Source organism: Anas platyrhynchos, chromosome 7 (genome assembly GCF_047663525.1).
Source record: "Anas platyrhynchos isolate ZD024472 breed Pekin duck chromosome 7, IASCAAS_PekinDuck_T2T, whole genome shotgun sequence".
Taxonomy (NCBI): domain Eukaryota; kingdom Metazoa; phylum Chordata; class Aves; order Anseriformes; family Anatidae; genus Anas; species Anas platyrhynchos.
The window spans coordinates 11,233,882-11,253,744 of NC_092593.1; the positions used below are offsets into that span (position 1 = coordinate 11,233,882).

At 36.5% G+C, this 19,863-nt stretch overlaps 1 protein-coding gene across 1 annotated transcript in view; it reads right to left on the reverse strand.

Moving 5' to 3' along the window:
* Positions 1-4,006: 4,006 nt before the first annotated feature.
* DARS1 (aspartyl-tRNA synthetase 1) overlaps positions 4,007-19,863 on the reverse strand; it is a 39,538-nt gene continuing 23,681 nt past the window's right edge. Inside the window, exons 8-16 of the mRNA XM_027461333.2 lie at positions 14,083-14,194; positions 11,969-12,103; positions 10,665-10,812; positions 9,521-9,667; positions 8,475-8,517; positions 7,746-7,826; positions 6,975-7,086; positions 6,022-6,093; positions 4,007-4,631 (exon numbers count right to left, since the gene is read on the reverse strand). Of these exons, the coding sequence (XP_027317134.1) occupies positions 4,540-4,631; positions 6,022-6,093; positions 6,975-7,086; positions 7,746-7,826; positions 8,475-8,517; positions 9,521-9,667; positions 10,665-10,812; positions 11,969-12,103; positions 14,083-14,194 (942 nt within the window). The 3' untranslated portion in view covers positions 4,007-4,539. The remainder of the gene's footprint in view (positions 4,632-6,021; positions 6,094-6,974; positions 7,087-7,745; positions 7,827-8,474; positions 8,518-9,520; positions 9,668-10,664; positions 10,813-11,968; positions 12,104-14,082; positions 14,195-19,863) is intronic.

A 19,863-nucleotide genomic window follows, 5' to 3' on the forward strand; every position in this document is an offset into this window, starting at 1 on the left:
CCTGTGCTCTTATTTATTTATTCCCCGAGGCTTTTTGGGGAGGAGGAGAAAAAAATAGCCCAGTGCATGTGTTAGAGGACTCCATGTTTCAGTTTTTGCTTACGTACCTGAGGCATGACCGCTGGTTAAGTGTGAACAGCCAAAATACCGAAGTGCTGAAGTGTTGGTGGTTAACACCGAAAGGTCCCCAGGTTGCCCTACAGCGAGTGCACAAGCGGTGTATGTAGAGGAGTGTCCTGCTGCAGGTGAGTCACTCTGGCTGGAACACAGTGGCTCTTTGCTGTGGTTTACCAGCAGAAACCAACCTATTTGTGCTCTTGTACATGCCTTGTATGAGAAAATCGGCACTGTGTTGTACAGGACCTCTGTTCCCTCTCATCTTCACACTTCTAACCCTTTTAAACAGTGGGATGGGGGAAACCACACACAACCCACAACTGAGACCAGAGTCTGAAAGACTCCTCAAGTTTTATTTGGAAACTGAAACACGCAAGGCTTAGCATCTTCCCTCAAAAAGATCCTGTGAGAGCAGCCTATCAGTTTCATTTAATCTTCCTTCTATTATCAGGAAAGCCTTAAGGGACAAAGGATGGTGAAGTTACTGGCACAATCAGTATGTGAATGAAGCACTTTGCCTTTTACATCAAGTAATATCTGATTAAACTTACGCAGCTCCTGCATGAATGTGAGTCAAAAGAACAAATCGTTTCAAGCTTCACAAGTCTGCAAGAATATCAGTGGTTTTTTGTTGTTTTATTTTTAAAGCAACTTGAAAGCATCTATAAATCATCACAGTGATGCAAGATTTTGAGTCAGCTAATAAGATTAAAGTAAGGGAACTCTTTGAACTCCTTACAGATGATGAGCATCATCTCAGAAAAGGCCCTTGGTGTCTAGTGGAACAAATATGTTTAGAGCTTCTCTGTTACAGACAGTTATGGATTTGGGGAATACCACTAAAATAGAAGTCATCAATAAAAGGAAAAGGCTGAAGCGAAAAGGTGAAATCAGAGGTAGATTAAAACAGACACTTGTTCATCATTTTTGCTTGCTCTTAATCTCTAGGTCATTAACAGTACTTCCCTCATATCTATAGACAGACTCTTAGAAGTATAAACACAAAGCAGGCAACAGATTCTGTATTGCCCACATATTTATTATTTTATCTTTTCACTGTAAGCTGTGCTTCAGTGAGTTCAGTGATTTTCCTTCACAATGAAGTTCCTTCACTAATAGGAAACTGTAAAAGAACAAGCTTAGCAACTTTTGTAATCGTGGGTGGAACCAAATCAATGCCTATTTTGTACGTACATAAATAAAAAAATGGAGATCAGCACTTAGAGGGAAAAAACAGTGGCTAAAGTAGGCACGTCCGAGCAGACTACTGCTCCGGTTGCTGTCAAGCGATTCCCCAGAAACAGCAGATGGGCCAAGGACACCTCTCCTCTTTTGGATACTTATACAATGGATGTCTGTCCATGTGAGTTCCAACTCCACACCTAGCACTACAGAAGGACTGTGCCAGTTTGTAATAGGTTTACACCTCTAACAGGCCTGGAAACATAGCCTGGGCAAGAGGCTGGATTTCTGGAGTGACAGTGGGATCACAGCTGTTGTCTGTGTTGGAAACTGAGGTGAGCTGGACGGGAAACAAGTGGCAAAAGCATCCTATTGTGGCCAGTTTAGAGGCCCCACATATCCTTGGCACTATCCCAAGAGGGTAGTTCAAGGACCCAAAGGGGTATGAGTGTGCCTTTGGTATAGCTGCTATAGATGCAAACAAGAATAATCAGCTGCCTACCTCATCCAGCCTTGAGAAGGATCCTTCTGCTGCAGGGTTGCTGCGTGTCAAGAACCAAAGCGGGTACCAATTGCCCCCACGATGGTGCACCAGCATCACACCAGCAACGCACAGCCACTGGCAATCAGTCCTGCACTTGACTTCCAGAAAACTAGCCTGAGTCCTCACTCCTGGTGGGCAGATTCAGACACAGATGGGTTTTCACAGGAAAATATTGTAGTTAAACTGCAGTAGTAAACTAAGGCTTTCTGGTGTTAGCTGATAACCAAAGACTCCCTGGCTATCCCTTACTATTATCATTTTTATTCCTAAGTATTTAAAAAGTTGTACCATAATTATTATTATCTTCATCTGTACATCATCAATGAAAAAAGTTACAGCCAGAAATAGTGCAAATAAACGACTACACAGGTTTTCCAGAACTATCAAACCACAATTGCTACATATCAAAACACGACGTAGTTCTGAATTACGATTTGGAGAGTTTTAACCAAATTCTAACACTGTGCAGCACTGATGTATCCTGTTTAAATGACATCCAGGACAAATGCATTTTTGCATTTTGATTTATGATCATAATTATTCTCAGTTAGCTATGAAAAATTGCATTAAAAAATTCTGCATACAAAGGAATCAGGGCCTCCAGCCAAATTCGAGTTCTTTTGCAGCTACTGTGAATAAATCAAACTAAAACATGAGCTTGAATAACTCTTAACAGAACTGGGATAAGCACAGTTGTTACAGGAGCATTTGTACAAAACTTGCTGCTGCATCTAGAGCAATGGACTTAATCTTCAGAACATTTTTTTTTGTTGGCATGAAATGTAAGCCAGTAATTTTGCTTAGTATTAAGAGGAAGTGCTTCCAATCTGGAATACATTACCAACTCTGGATTAAATAAAGTAATTAAATTAATTCCAGTTGGCTTAGCTGAATAAACAACTGTTTTGAAACTTGGATTCATCAGTAGTAAGTCTGTGAAGATAAGCTGTACTTATAAGCCACTTAGCTTTGTAAAGTACAACTGGGTACACTGTAACATTTTAAATGAAAGTAAATGATTTGGGGAAGATTCCATAGTAAATTAATTGCAGAACACTTACAAGCAAAGCTGTAAAATGTGTTATTCTTTGAATTGTGTGACTTCTAAACAAAGTTTAACTTTTACATTTCCAGTACTTTACCAAACTGACCTTTAGTATTCCTAAAATGATTGTTTTATAATGGAGAACTTGTCACAAAACATGAAAATTAAGTCTTGTTCAATGGCAGCTGCAAAAGATGATTTGCCCTTTTGTGAAATTCTACACAACTTATACACAGCCTCAGTGACCTTTCTGTAGCATAACCGATATATGACTTCTCTGACATTTAAAAATCAAGGTAGCAACAGTAACACAGACTGTCTGAACTACACCTCCTACGGAAAACTCTTTAGCATGGAAAATGTTAAGGAAAAATTAAGTCAGGAGTCACAGATATGTATGAAAATCAGACTAACTGTATTGTAGTGCCCAGGCATGGAATGGAATCCTTTGTTCTTTGGCGTCGATGCTTAAACACTTTAAATTTGAAAAACAACCTTTGGATAAAGTACATAAAATGAAGTTCCAAGTGGTTCCTCACAAAATGCAGGGCGTATCTTTGGGGTTGGGAGGAGGAAGAGAAGTAGGTTTACACGCCACTGCAAAATGAGGAGATTCAAGGAGGTGATTCGTTTGAGAAAAGGGATGTTGAGAATTTTAGAAGTACTCTGACTCAGAGAAACACCCAATTTCTCTAGATGTACAACTTTCAAACAGTTTGTGGCATTTATAGATGGAAAAAAATAAGATAGGTTTGCTTACATTATTTCCTTTTGTTTCATTGGCAATAGATATATGAAATCCTCATTGATTTACTTAGTTGTCATAGGGGCATGCAAACACGTGACCTGTTCTCAAACTCACCATCCTTTCATTTTCTGAGAATATTATATATCCATCATGCATCCCATGAATGTATATAACCTCCTATCCAGTCTCAAACAGTAACAAAATAAAGAATGGGCATGACTTCTATACAACTTAAAAAAAAAAATACAAAAAATAAATTTAAACTTTAGACAGTTATTACATCAGGGTTTTTTTTGTTTGTTTCAAAAACAACATTAACGATTCATGATTATCTTGTGAGGATATAAAGCAAAAACCAGAAAGACAGATATCGTATCTAATTTATTTTGAGAGATTTATTGCGATCTGTTAAGATTTTTTGTTAAGAATGTTCCACTTCTCACCTGCTTTCTCTACCTAACACTCATGTAAATTAACAATTGGCTGGTTTCCTCCTGCTTTTTGAATTGCAAACATCCAGCTATTTCAGCTTTGAGCCACTTCTGTACTCCAGAATATTAAATCTTAGTGACATGAGTTAAAAATGCAGATTTTTTTTATTGCATAATTTATTTAAATGTTTAGAAACTTGATACAATTTAATGTGACACTAGAACGCTAGCTCAAAGTATCACATTTTCATTAAAAATGTGCAGTTGCCAATACAAAGTCTTGATCTGTTAAAATATTTTTTTAAATAAATACCAAAGGATAAAAAAAATTATTGTGGCACTTTAGCAAATGAGATGATCTTCTTTTATTGCATATTATAATGCTTAGATCAATACAGGTTCATCAGTAGCAACAGATATGCTCACAATCATATTCTCAGGGCAAATCACCTCAAATTTTCAGAAGCTCTTATTAGGGTGTCAGTCGTTTGGGATCCCGTGGGAACATGGAGGTCTGACGAACATTATGCAGCCCTAGGTACAACATAGTTACTCTTTCTAGCCCTGCAACAAATGAAAAGAACACACATCAGTATAGTAAGTCTTTTCTTCAAAACCCTTAAGAAGTACTTTATAGCTACAGCCAGCTTCACGTAGTAGTGTTACCAAAGACTAATGTCTTCAATAGCATGGTCTAGACAGTGGTGGACTTGTCAGTACTAGGTTAAAAGTTGGACTAGATGATCTTAGATAATAAATACTTCACTGGTCATTGTGTTCTTTCTTCCTGAAACCTTAAGAGGTTTGTGCATACTGAAAAACGTGTAAAGACGTCCACATCCATGGGGCTAGATATGCACCCCAGCCACACTGACATGAAACCCAGATGCCTACTCGTATTCACACGCTGCTCCCCCTGTGTTACAGTTTCCAGCTAAAACAACTAGAGAACAGTGATCATTCTCACAGCATCTTTGGATTGGCAGATACTTGGGCCTGGCCTCTGGGATGTGTGATGAGGAGCATTTACACTGCAGAAAAGACACAGCTTCAGCCTCCTCAATATCAGTTGTGACTGGCCTAAATGATTGGGGATTGTTTATAAATGCTGATGATCACTGATGCTAACATCTTTTAAGTATTTCAAAACAGCTGTCCCAAATGCATATTGCATTTCAACGCATTTACTAAAGGCATACTTAGGAGGTTGTTCTCTTAACGTGCCAGGAATATATTAAGCATACCTTACCACAGTGAGGCAAACGCAGAAAGACTGAATCAAAGAACTCACTGTGCATATTGCTCAGGACCTAACAAAGTATCTTATTTCTACATGCATAAAGAGATTTCATTCTGCTAATGAAAGCAGTGTCTATAAGTGAAAATTGTTATCATTAAGATATGAAAAAACTCTTTGTTCATTTTAGTATGTAAAATGCTCACAACCAAGACAGGAAGGCTGTAGACATCAATACCTTTGCAGAAACTATTAGCATCAGCCGAAGTTAATCAGTAACATTCAGTCAAATTGCAGTGAATAAAGACAGAAGCAATCACTTGCTTCTTTTCACTGCACAACAGCTTCATCAAATGCATTGAGATACCAGTGGCTTCTGGTATTAGTAGACTGTGATATATCCATACATAATGCAGTATTTTCTTGCCTCCTTACATTTTTCTCTTTGGTAAAATTCAAAGGTGACCTGCTAGGCTAATAAATCAGTGTATTTTCTCTTGTGATCACCTACCTTTTAAATTTGGCACACTCTGCCATTATTTTTTGCCATTACATCTTACTGTTTACCTTCTCTCCTTAAATTCCTCAGGATAAACATTTCCACACATTTTGCTAACAAGACTACTACCATGAATTTTATATTGAACCCTGACAGAGACTAAACAGCTTAAGTTAAGGTCAGGCTAACACAGAATATAATAAAATAAACATACTTACCTATACCACCACCAGCATGTGGAGGTGCACCAAACCGAAAGGAATCGATATATGCCTTTATTTTCTCCAGATCTAGGCAAGAAAAAGGCGCATTTGGCTTGGGGTTCATTAAACAGGTGAGAAACATATAAGTGACTAGGGGACTGCAAACAAAACAAAAAATCTACCAAGGTGACTTAAAAACTAACAGTGTGGTTTCACTCATAAAGTGCAAATAAATTACCCAGCAACGTCTACAAGTTATGCCCGTAGCAATTTTATTCTATTACTGTTAATAATTTAAATCAGGGAACTGAGTAAGAGCTAAGCTTGTCATAATTTATGGAAACTAGTGAATTCCTGAATAAACTGCAATGAGAAAGTAATGATTTAATAACTGTTTTTCTCTCATGCTACAGTGAGAGATACTCCTTTTTTGCTAGTATCTTCTTGACATTTCACTTCACTATCCACTGAAAGCATAATTTCAATCTACACTTTACATTCCCGATCTCTACCTAATTTACTCTTCTACCCTTTTACTATTAGTCAGCTTTGTCCTTAAATTTCATCACTTATTGCTTATTTGCTCTCAGTTCAAGATATAAAAAAGGGACAACCAACCACTCTGCTGGAGTACTCCACAAGAAGTCTGTGAGAGTACAGAATGAGACTTGTTTGCCTACCCTCCTTCTATTGAAGGTATTTCCTGTGTTACATCCTCTCTAAAGCCCTTGGAAACAATTCCTTTTCATCAAGGTGTTGCTGGGAAACTAATTAGTTTCTTAATACCACCACTCTAGATTAAAATGGTTGAATAATTAGATGGATCAACATTATGCATGAAACAGTGTTGTGATTTTAGCATTACCACCACATATTAAATTCTGCCCCAAATTCTTCCTCTAAACAAAGCTAATCCAATCACAATTTATAATCTTTTAAACTGAGCTTTAAGTTGTTTATCTTGTTACCAATGCCGTGATGCTGAGCTCTTTCTGTCAGCAGCTGAGGATCGTGAATTCTCTGAGCTCCAGACAAAATCTCTTCTCCCCTCATGAACATATCGTAAGAGTTAGAGTTTTTCTGGAAAGACAAAGATTAGTTTATTTCCCATCTAAAGTTGCTTCATCCTTAGGTGGCAAATACACACATCTCAGTAACTTCACTTAGATACCCAAAGCTATGTAGTAACAGCACAATGTATGTGGGTCTGCCCTGGAATTAGAGTATATTTTCTCCCTTCATTAGTTTGGAGTCGATTGAAAAGAACAAAAGTTCATCCACACACACTTTGAAAAAGACATTGCATTTGCAGGCAGTAATCCAAGCAAAAGATGCTGTAAACATATTTACTCTGGATTCTGGAATAAACTGGGGAATTTTCTATCAATGTAAAAAAGTGGATTTCTGTTGAAATGTCTGTTGCCCTCAAAGAATGTTTTTGTCTCTTTTTAGCGATGGAGGAACTGGAGATCTCTTCTAGTGGCCGTGGAGATCTCTTCAGTAAAGCTCCTCCAATTTCAGCTATATATATGTATTTCTTTCTCGTATGTTTTCACTGGTGAAGGGCAACTGTAAACACTTTATGGGCCACACACATCTGACCTACTCTTGTTACTACAATTTCAATTACAACAGCAGATCATATAAAAATACTTTATCTATTCTGTCAAGTTATCCCTATACAGAGTAATTTCAACTTCAAGAAACCCCCACAGACATCGACAAAGAACTTTACTTACAGGGTTTACTGGGTCTGGCATTGTGTAAAAAGGCCTCACAGCAAGAGGGTATTTGTCAAGTATATAGAAGTCTGTGTCATACTGAAAGATGATGATTTTCAGAAGTTAGCAAAAGTGAAAACAAAGTGAAGAACAATTTAATACTACACACAGTCAGTGAACCTTTGAAATCTTAAAAAAAAAATTCCATTAACTTTGCATAAGTTTGACAGTATTATCTTCAAAAATCAGTTGTCAATAAAAGTAGTATATTATTTATCCATGTCCCAATACTACTTCTATCATGAACTTAAGAATTTTTAGCAGCAAAACATCTTGCCAAAGTAATAGCCCCCTCTCCCAAGATCTCACTTTTCTTCCTGAAGAACTTAGAATCCGTTCTGCTGGTTTTTAATTATCCTAATAAACATTTTTTCAGAAGTACTATCCTGTTTGGTATGTTCAACATAAATAGTAAAATATTGAAAATGGTTTGGAATATATTATTAATAAAGACAAAGCTGTTGGTAGATTAAAATGGCAAAAACAAAATGGTAATGCAGTCAGACAATTAGGAAATGCTTATGCAAATCACAAATCCTTCACAACTTCTGCATGTTGATACTGTTTTCTTAATCAGTGTGTAAGAAATTAAGTTACACGAAGTAGCCATTTATATGTACCCAGTGATTCCATTATATCAGGCTTCAGATTCAATGACAAACATATTTATTCTAAAATAATCATTACCTTTTCCTTTACCAGGCGTCCCAGGAGCTTTTCATTAGGTGTGCTGAAAAAGATTATCATCATTATCATTAAGTGATTTAAACTTTTACTGATTATATACTTCATAAAGCTAAAAAGATTAAGCTACAGGTTTGCTGCAGTCTGTCCTTCAGAAAATGTATTCTTTGTTTCTGTGTGTTTTGGATTGTACAAACAAATTTCAGAAATCAAGTACATTTATTTCTGTTCCTAAGTACTTCGTATGGGTCCCAGGAGTCCCTTAAATTAACTGATACCTAACAATATTCTTGTTCTTATTATAGCTACTTTCTAGTCACTGTATTCATATTACTGAATACTTGTGTAATCTGTTTTATATGGGCATATATCTTGTGCAATGATTTCTTTTCAGACACAGTGAGAAATGCTGTAAGCAGCTAGCGAGGAAATTATTTTGCTATAGCAAGGTCTTACAACTGAAATGTCTTTGACACAAAGTTCCTTTAATTGTAATATCACATATTATCCTAATGGTTCCGGATATATTATTGGAAAGAACAGAAATGTTTTATCATAGTAAGCATCTTCAGAAATATCTATATATAATCAGTTAATTAAAACCATCTTTCAAGCCAATCAATGGGAATGCAATCAACTGCTTAACCATTTTCCTCAGGGGTGGAAAAAGGAAATGGGAAGGCATTACCGAAAAGACAGACCTTAAGACTGAAGAATCTTTTTGATTAACCCTATCCAAATACATACGTCAATTCACATGAAGGACTGCAATTGTTATATAAAAAAAGCACTTCTTCTAACCTTAGAAGGTTCAAGTTCCTCTCACTTCATGTTGTAACTTTTGTTTTTTTAAATCTCAGAGTTTATATGTATAGCCTACAGTAAGAGAAAGGACTACTCCCATATCCATTCCTTTATTTGTCAAGTGATCTGGATATAAATGCTGTTTATTCCTCTCAAACTTTGCAGTTCCTTCTTGAGGGCTCAGTTGCACAGTACAGGATTTAAACCTTAACTTCAACTGACACATTTGGGCATTGCCAAAGTACCTCAGGTCATCTTCATCACCCATCTCAACACCAGCCTCCCTAAGCATGGCCACACCTTCACGGTATTCCAGTCTCAGAGTTGGCTCCAAGAACTTAAATGGCTCACATGGGAACTGTTTGTTCACCGTCTGAATTTCAGTTTGGAATCTACACAGAAGAAAACAAGAATAGACACAAAATACAAAATAATTATGAAGCGTATCTAATAATGATTTTTCATTGACCATACAAGAAGAATACAAGTCTGCCACAAGAGGTCCCTCTTGCAACATAAAAAACTTTTTTAAAGCATCTTCCTGGAGAAATTCTGTATAATCCCAATGAGACATTTCACATAATGTTTCACAAATGTTTCACATGCAATCCAATGATATACGTGTTAATATTTTACTATTACTTCTGTTTTACTCCTTTTGTAAGAAATAATTGACTAGGTCAAATTTTCACAGTTAATACATCTAGAAACCAACCCTTTCATTTGTAATCTTTAGCAGAGTTCTCCTTTGATTTAAGTAATACCCTATTTCAAATATAAAAGAGAAATTTCTTTCTAGACTGATGAAAAGATTTGCATTTCTTCTGGCAAAATAGTCTAACTTGTAAGCAAATGAAAACCACTTCCTAAACTTCTGGCCTGGCTTTTTAATGAGTTAGACTATGAATAATGGAAACTAGTTTTTGTTGCTGTCATGGCAAAGACGTGGGCTGTTACAATAAATTTTATTCAGGAAAGCCACCTTAAACAGTTAATATTGATCTTAATTTCAAAACAGAACAATCAGTCTACCTGTGGTGGAACAACAGGAAGCATATTTTACATTAATGATAGATCATTTGTATTAGAAAGCCCATTCAGCAATGAACAGCAAGTTTTTGTGGCACAAACTGGCATACTGTAGGAAATTCAAGTTTAGCTAAAAACAGACAATGTACTGGCCTATAGTTTTAGCAAACTTTTGAAGTCAAGTACAAAGAAATGGTTAAGAGCAAAACAACAGTGTTTGAAGTTCTCTTGTTGTAAATCAGGTTACTAGTGATTGATTCTCTGACAGGCTGAGGACAAAATGCTTACCCATTTGATAACACAGTGCAAGAGATTTCAAACAAATGAAGTTGCTCATGAAATGGAAAATGTTCTCATTACCTCTCCTGAAGTCCCTTGAATATCTGCACCATGGTATCTGCAATCTCATCTACCACTTCATGATAGTGATAGTTAAAAGCCATTTCAATATCCAGACCAACAAACTCGGTCAGGTGTCTGTGTGTATTGGAGTCCTCAGCTCTAAAAACTGTAAAATTAAACAGAAATTCTAACTGACCTGAAATTGTAATTCTGTTTTGAAAAAATAACAGACAATCAAACACATCAGTAATTGGACCACAGACAATGCTGTCTCCAGACACAACAATTTTTACTGAGAAACAAGAAGAAAACTAGCTGCCTCAAAGCATCATTTCTAACAACAGTGACAGCATTATTGTAGCTGTGGTGGTCAAAGGATGCAAGACAGACAAGACTTGCAGAGAGGTAGTACCTCTTGTCACACTAACAGACAGAAGTGGGAAAAACAGACGAGCCTTCAGGCACACACAATTCTCAGATTTAAAAACTACCTTTTTCACAGGAAACATACTTGTATGTGTGAATGTATGATTTTTTTTTTCAGGTATATGAGTCTGATATATAAACATGCCTTCCTAAAAAACATGACCCGTGTTAGTAATTAATGAGACATTTAAGGTCTTTTGAATTACTTGCTTTTTTTTTTTTTTTTCAGTTTTACATGCTGTTATTGATTTGTTTTCCAGCATTTTCACTTTACATATCTTTAAACCTGTCTTTGAGGTCTTAGCAAAAGATGCTTTATTGCCACCTGATAGGCAACATCCTATCAGCTTATGAGAAAGTCAGAGTATGAGACAAGAAAATATTAAATTTGGATTATTTACTGACAGCCCAGTTACAAGTACACATTTTCAAAACAACGCTGTTTGGTACATATACAAGAGCAAGGGATAAGTACTTGTTAATATGCAATCTGAAGTACATAAAACTTAGCTTGCCTATTTTAGCTGCTTGCTACTGGGCAACTAAAGCATGCTTAATAGCAAACTATGGCTTCAGTAATTGCAGTGTTCTTCCAAGTTCTCCATCATACTATTAGCTTCCAGTGCAACTCTATTCTTTCTCCCCAGAAAACAGCAGACACTGGAGAAGACAATTCCATCTGTATTTCAGCATCTTTGTTATACTTCCAGCAACCTCCCCGTCAACTTTATTCTCATTTGTCACCCCAACTGAAATTTGTGTTTGGTGTGTGAAACCATATTAAGTGAAAGCATTCAAGACTTTCAAGTTATGTGATATCTTACTTGTAACTGCTAAAAGCCATCACTGCAAACGTTATATTATAGATAAGCCAATGAATTTCTTATGTTTCTTACCTGGCCCAACACAGAAAACTTTTTCAAAGTCAGCACATATACACATCTGCTTGTACAGCTGGGGGGACTGAGCCAGGTAGGCACTGCTTTTGAAGTATGATACAGTAAACACATTGGCTCCTCCTTCACTGGCAGCTGAAAAGCAAATGCTTAATCATTAAAATAAAAATGTAAAAAAAAAAAAAAGGTAAACTGATAGCCATACATTTAAAGATAAGCAGATTTTTGTACAAAGCATGTAAAGAGGAAAAAGATAGGCTTTCTTAATGCTAAGGGAAGCTTTGCAGCTCAGGACTGTCAGACATTGTCTTGCAAATCTGCAAATTGAGTTGAGAGAGTTTAATATGTTACTATTCCCAGCTGTCCCTCACCCTCACCTTTTAGTGAGGATGGCAGAGAACGTATGCTCATACCACACCACATCTACTTGCAGCCCAACATTTTTGTAGAAACCAATCTTTATCAGCGATGCAAGCTTCAAAGACAGTTAACTGCAGAGGCCGAGATCTGAGGCACATCCTGTTTTGCCAGGACCGTCCTTTCTAACAGAGGACCGGGCAAATGTCTGAGTTGTCTGAAGGCACTAATATTATCTCAGAGCCCAAACTAGATTTACCAGAGGACATCTGCCAAAGGTATAAAGCTATCTCTCTCTGAGAGAATTATCACAGGAAGTTACCAGGAGAACGCTAGCCAAGAACATGTGCATTTGAACCCCTAATTGTGAAGTGCCTACCAAAACTGAGTCAATTTCCATTTCCCAGTTACAGCTTCCTACCATACTGACAGAAGTGCATCAGAGAATAACATTACTTAATAGTCTTTGAAGATTCTTATGTTAAGATAACACTAAACAAAGTGCTAATTACTATTATTACTAGCCTTTCCACTATAATTAATCTTCTTCTTTCATCACCACTACTCCCACTGAAATAGTTTCAGTGACTCGTTATTTTTGAATACAGGTAACCTTTTAAATCTCAAATCTTAAAACAACTTGATATGTAGCTTCAAAGTTTAGTAAGGACTGCATTGATTTAACTTAGTTATTTTTTAAAAACATCATGTCATTCAAACAATAGGATGCATGCTTGCTTGCTTGCTTTCAATGGTACATTGCACAGTAAGAATAGCACACTTCCTCAAAGGTCCTAGGTAAATAAACTGGCTGCCTGGGAGTCTTTAACACTTCATGATATTCATCTGTCTCTGTAGGAAAAGTTATCCTATTTTCAATGATACTTTCCATATTGTAAGAATAGTTGCTTGAATGAATTTTCTTAAAAAGTCCTGGTTTCATCTCAATCAAGAGCTGTCTTCAAAAATATAAATACAGAGGTGTAAAACTCAGTAGGCAAAAGGAATGCATACAATGAGCACATACAATGAGAATAATACAAACATTCTGCCCTCCAGTAATGTTTTACATGTCTTAGTGACATCAATAACATCTAAAAGCACACCAATAAGATTGAAGAAAAAACATCCACCTGTAAATCAGGGATTTTGACAATATAACAGATCAGCAACAGAATCAGAAGCAAAATCAACACAGCCAGACTTTTAGTCAGGCTAAAACCTTTGGACCATACTAACAGGAAAACGATACTACCAATCCTCCATCCAGCCATCTGTTCATCGGTACAGAAGTGACACACTTTATACAGTGGCATCATGTTATACCATGGTGTGTTAGTTGTAGCTTCTTTATGATGCAAGCTGCTTTTAGTCTAATTTAGAATTTTTTATTTCAATACTGGGAATGGAATTTTAGACTCAACACTAAGAACACTGATCTGAAGACCAATGTATATGATCAGGCATCCATATTTAAACAAATTAAAACTTTAAAGGTACTGCCAAATACCTAAGTCAGGTATATACAGAATTTGTCTTATCAAACTTTTAGCATCCAAAGACAGGAGAAGAACAAAGAACAACTTCCATACTTCCTTTGTTTGTTAGGTTGTCTAAATTTGTTTGTTTGTTATCTAAATGAGAAATACAATTTTATTTTTTTGTTAATAGAGTAGTTACCAAATTTTTAGCAGAGAGGTACACTGAGCAAATATAAAGGAAGCAGATCTATAGCTCCTGGATCAAATATACAGTACCTGAAATGATTTTGGGAGTCTGAATTTCCACAAATCCTTTGCGAATGAGAGTTTCTCTGAAAAGCTGACAAATACCAGACTGAAGGCAGAAAACTGCCTGACTGGTGGAGGTCTATAAAGAGAAGATAAAATAAAGAATCCTAAGTTAGTTTAATTTTCCCAACTCTGTTGCTTTTTCTGGACAGCTGTCAGGACAATATAAACTACATTTATTCTCTTAGGAACAGTAGGCTGTTGTATTTGCTTAAACAGAGAAAAGTGCAGTTTAGTAATTATTTAATACACAAGAAGAAATAGTAATGGAAACAACAGAAACTCCTCATTTCAGTTTACAGCATATTCTGTTATAAAGGAGGCATTATGGTCAATTCAACATTTAAACACTGATTTATAAGTTATGCTTCTGCAAATAAAGGTTTTATGGTAAAAAATTGAATAAAAACACTAAACTTATTAAAAAGCTTTCAGCACACTGAGCTAGAACAGTTGCAGCAATATACCATGCATGATAAGAGCAAAGCCCTTACTTACATAAGGTCAAAATGTTTGTGCCTACTAAAGACTACAGAATACATGTTTGTCACGTAAAACCAGTCACGTGCTAACCACATATGACACAGGCACAAAAACATCCTCAAAAGAAGGTCTGAACCCCCAACAGCATTTAACAGTCCACGTAGCATCTGATCACATGAACTGCAGTTTTTCTGTCCTTTCCAAGTTTACTTCAGAAGTACATTTAGCTGAAAACCTGAACTGATCAGCTTCTACTTGTTTATGCACATGACACAGGTAAGCCACTTATCTGGTTAACAAATATCTACACTAAACGTTCTTTGAACACTCATGGGTTTTAGTGTGAAGAAAAAAAAAATCCCTTAGCAAATGCTCAAAGCACTGCAGCACGTCAGCACTGAACCCGTATCTGATTTTGTGCTTGCAGCATTTAAGAACTGGCAGTTAGCAGCCTACAAGCGTAGACAGAACCTAACGAATTCCTGCAAACAACTTAGAAAACATTTCTTTACGACAACCTGCGTCACAGCACTGTTTACTTCTCCTTTCTGCAAGGTACCCTACTTGTCAGTTAGGGTAAGGAGAGCCTTGTGGGCTTTTTCACATGACTCCTACCAAACCACAAAACAAAAGAACGCAGTCAAAACAAAATACATAAGCACCCAAATTTAGACAGTCAGTTAGTGGATATGTTGAAATAAATCTACATTTATCATCTCTGGGAGATGAAGACAGCACCTAACTGAAAAACTGAAAGAAAACTGTAATAATACTGCATATTTGTAGTAATTTGGAGTTATCTGCAATTTTAGCAGACTGGTATCTCAGGAGTGTAAGGGGCTGAGCCTAGTCAATAATTGCTAGCAGCTCTCGCTGTCTGATAGCATTAACCACAGCCACTACTCCCACTGCTTTCAAAATGAAGGAAATGAGGTTTTGAGCAACAGTTACAAAAGTACCCTCAAACTTTTTCACCTTTTTTCCACGGGTCTCCCAGAGTCAGACATATGCTAGGACCAGAAAGGTAGCCCAAGCTGGGTGTGTAATTTATGGTAGCGTTATATCAAAGCACCCAAATGATTCAAAGGGATATAATAAATACACATTTTACATATGCGTATATCTATTTAACTATCTCCTATTTAGAAGCTGAAAGAGATTTTACAAGAGATTACAACCCAAACAGTCACATTTGGGTTTACCAATACAGTTTTCGATAAAGCAGACAAACTTTAAAAAAGTAAGAAACAAAACGTGCAACAATTACTTAAGACAGGTCATCAACGACGACTCCTCTATCCTTCTTATGAACCAGCACCAGCTCCGTGCCAGAGCAGGTAGGAATAGTACTAAGGTATACACTCTCAGGAAAAAGAGAAATGGTGATGTGCTAAGCCCAATCTGAGAGCAATTACTTGCTCTGAAGCCTAGAGGTGTGCACAAAAACACAGCTGGTAAATAGCTGACACACCTCTACTAACAATACTTTGCCAGGTAGTAACAACCCTTTGCCTTAGTGAGGACGCAGAGCAAAGACACTGCCTTCCCAATCCCACCTGTAATGATAAACTATCTTCAAAAATAATGCTTATGAAAACAGCCAAATTCACTGGTCTGGACACACTGAAGCTTTTACTTTAACTATAGACCAAGAAAAGAACAAGCAGCAATTCTCCACACCTCAAATTACATCTGACAAGACCACTCTTCTTACTACCAAAGGTAGCTGACCTTCAGTGCTCATTCATTCAGAGACTGCCAGAAGGGTAACTGTTGAGTATATGATCCTGCAGTCAGTCTCCTTGCAAGAATTAAACAGGCCAAGAAGACATTTGAGATAAATTCCTAAAGAACTGCATCTATCAACACGCAGTGGAGTCAAATGGATGACCTCAAACTACAACTTTCCAAAGATTTTAAATATGTGTCTACACAAAGCAATTTTTTTGGATCCAATTATGTCCTCTGCACTGGAATGTTTGGGAAAAAAAGAGACTAAATTTATCTGAAGAAAATAATTCATGCTGTTGTCTTGAACTGAGACACTGGTATGTGTGTTATGACGTCTGGTTATACTGGTAGGTAACAGTTCCCATTTGAGATACCACACTTAGCTGCAAACATAACAATCTGAAGGCAGAGACAGCTGTCAAAGCGAATCGATTTTTACCTTTGTCTCAAACAACATTTCACTATGGCATTCTTTTCCTGTGGTGTTTACTCTAATACAAACTCTTCCCCTTGTATACTGGGAAATTCTTATCTGAGACAATGACAAAGACAGTAAATGATCCTTCAAGTGTGAAGCAGAAACTGAAACAAACTTATGCCACTTAAATGTTGTTGCTGTTAACAGTGTTGATGTTTAAACTTGGTCAGCAGAATTTATTTCACAAGAAAATTTGTTATTTCTAATAATCAAAGCAGAAAAGATGTTTAGCTAACAATAGCTTACAGTTGGACCAGATGATCTTGGAGGTCTCTTCCAACCTTAATGATTCTATGAGTGCTGAAATACAAGTTTTCATCATAACTTCACTGTGTTTAGTATTTAAATGCTATAAAGGGAAATGGTATTAGAACAGAGTAGTTTAACACTGTACAACTATAAAAACAATTATCAAATTCTATTTAACACAATCTGCAGCATTAAAATAATTGCAGTTATGTAAGTCAGAGATGAATATGTTTCAGAAGAATCGAGGGCAGTTAACACCTTACATGATTGTATCTCCAAGAGGTGTGACTGAGGCATAGATGTGCAAAGCTGTGAATTTTTTTTTTACGCACATCAGCCACAGAATTTGTTCTGCACTTTTTACATTTTTGTTTGCCTGCTGTAGCTACCTATCTTCTATCACAATCACTAATACATACTGTGGGCTAAACAAAAAGGGAAAATAATGTCAACTATTGCTTCAAATAACATACATTATTTTAAATAAGGTAGATAATTTCCCAAATCCTTTATCTTATATGTGAGGAATAAAGTTTTTGCTAGGAAACCAGGATTATTTTGCTAGGAAACCAGGATTAAAAGATTGTTACTTAAGGTAAATCCTAAGTGGTCGAAATCAATTGTTTCATTCAGATTCAGTATCAGTTTATAGTACAACAGAAAGATATGAATGTGAAGTTTGCCTAAGAGACTGGGAGTGTGTTATGTCATCACAGCCAAATCACTACACACAATAAAACAAGCTGTATATCAGGTTGTTCATTATAGCTTGAAGTCAGTCAGGAAAACTACAGCTTTTGCAATGAGTAAATTGAATTCAACACAATGAAATCAAGCTTAAAGTAATCAAGTATTTTGAAAAACCAAACTACATTAAGATCTATGAACCGCACTATCACATAACAGTCTGACATCCATAAACTACTAAACATACAGGTTTAATGGTTATGCACTACCCTGAGCAGTTTAAACAAGATAATATTGACTCTAAAAGGACTATGCTTTGGTCTCAGTGAGCTGTGCATTAGCAGACATAATTATAGCATCAGGACCACTAAATGCATATAATTCAAGCCAAATGCAGACAGATACCATAAAGATAAAAACGCTGCTGGACATCAAAAAATAAGCCAGAGCAAGGACATCAGTCAGGACACTGTTAAAACCCAATGAACCTGAATTGGTTTTTAATTCAGAGCAAGACATACTAAGAAGCAAAATCCAAAAAAACAGTGTTTCACTTGATGCCTTGTCTTTATTGCTTTTTGCTTACCACTAATCTTCATGAAATGTCTGTTTAACAATTTCTGTAGGTGTTCTTACATATATGATAAGTCACTGAATACTGCAGTCAAACTTTAGCACAGCAGAAAGTAGAGATTTAAAAATACCATCAGTGCTCCAGTTTACTTTTTTGACTTGTTCCAAGAAGGAGCTATAAAGGAAATGTATACAGAATCAAATACTTGAACTCCATTAAGATATCATGAAAAACGGATACTTAGGTCAGCAGCAGTTTCCTCACAGTCACCTGTGGCTAAGTTAAAGGATATCTGATCTGTACAAGGACTCCTCTTCATTCACACCATCTCTCTTGACACTAGACCCTCAGTTTTTCTAACTCTAAAATTATGGGATCTGTATTTTATGAGTTAACTCATCAGGAAGAGTCTACCTAAGTCATCATTCCTTGGAAAGCTGTTGTTTGTTGTTGTGGTTTTTTTTTGAAAACCAGCTCCTTTCATTTATGCAAGCTTCACAGCTCCTCTTCATCATTATTTCATCCCACCCAAAGAATTTACCGTTAATCACTACTTAAGATTAGATAAATCACTACTAAAGTAATTTAAAGATTGTATTAAATGGACAAATGTAATTTTAGTTCCATGCTAAGGATTTTTTTAGTCCATGTCTAGCCAAGGTACATGCATTTAGTTTAAATCTTCAGTTTCTTAAATCAGTATCTTTATTTTTTATATTCAATGACCTCCTTCTTCCTTAAAAAATTGGGGCGCTAAGGAAACCAGAACTAGATGGCACGTCTGTGGTTGGACTTCCTCCCGCACCTGCAAGCACAGATCATCACAGCATCTCCATCAGAAAACTGTTCTGTTAACACTTCTTCCCTGGCGCCCATGATTTGGTTGATACTAGAAAGAAGAGGTATGGAGGAACAAAGTAGCTAGCAATGATTTCAGATACCCCTGTGAGCTTTTAATACATCATGCCTAATCCTCCTTAGAATGTAACTTACGCAGTGCATTTGAAACACTGGGGGCTCTCTGAAGTCCCACTTGTACTACAGCTTCAGTCTATGAAACCAAATCACTGAAAATCAATTACTACTTGTCAGGAATTTTTTTTTTCTTTTAAAGTTATTTTGAAGGATAAACTGACTTCTTTTCCTTGCTTGTGTGCATACAGTACTTTGAATGTGCACATATATATTAGTACCTCTGTTCTCACTGGGATTTTCCCTTTCTGCATTAAACACTTTTTCTGCTTATTCAGCTCTCCCCTTAAAAAAAAAAAAAAAAAAAAAGTAACACATAAATACTTCTAATCCTCTTTTGCACAAGCATAGCTCCTGCAGAACAGAGAAAGCAAACATATGATCAGGCATGAGCCTACCCAAAATAACCTTTGTTCTGAAACAAAGAATGAAATAAGCAACAGAAGACACAAAAATGTGACACAGGCAGACACGGGAACTTTTTCTACACGTAGAAGGAAGGCAGAATAGATAACTAAGCCTAATCAAGGGGAAGCTGTGGCCAGGTTACATCCAGCCACAGGAACAAGCAGAG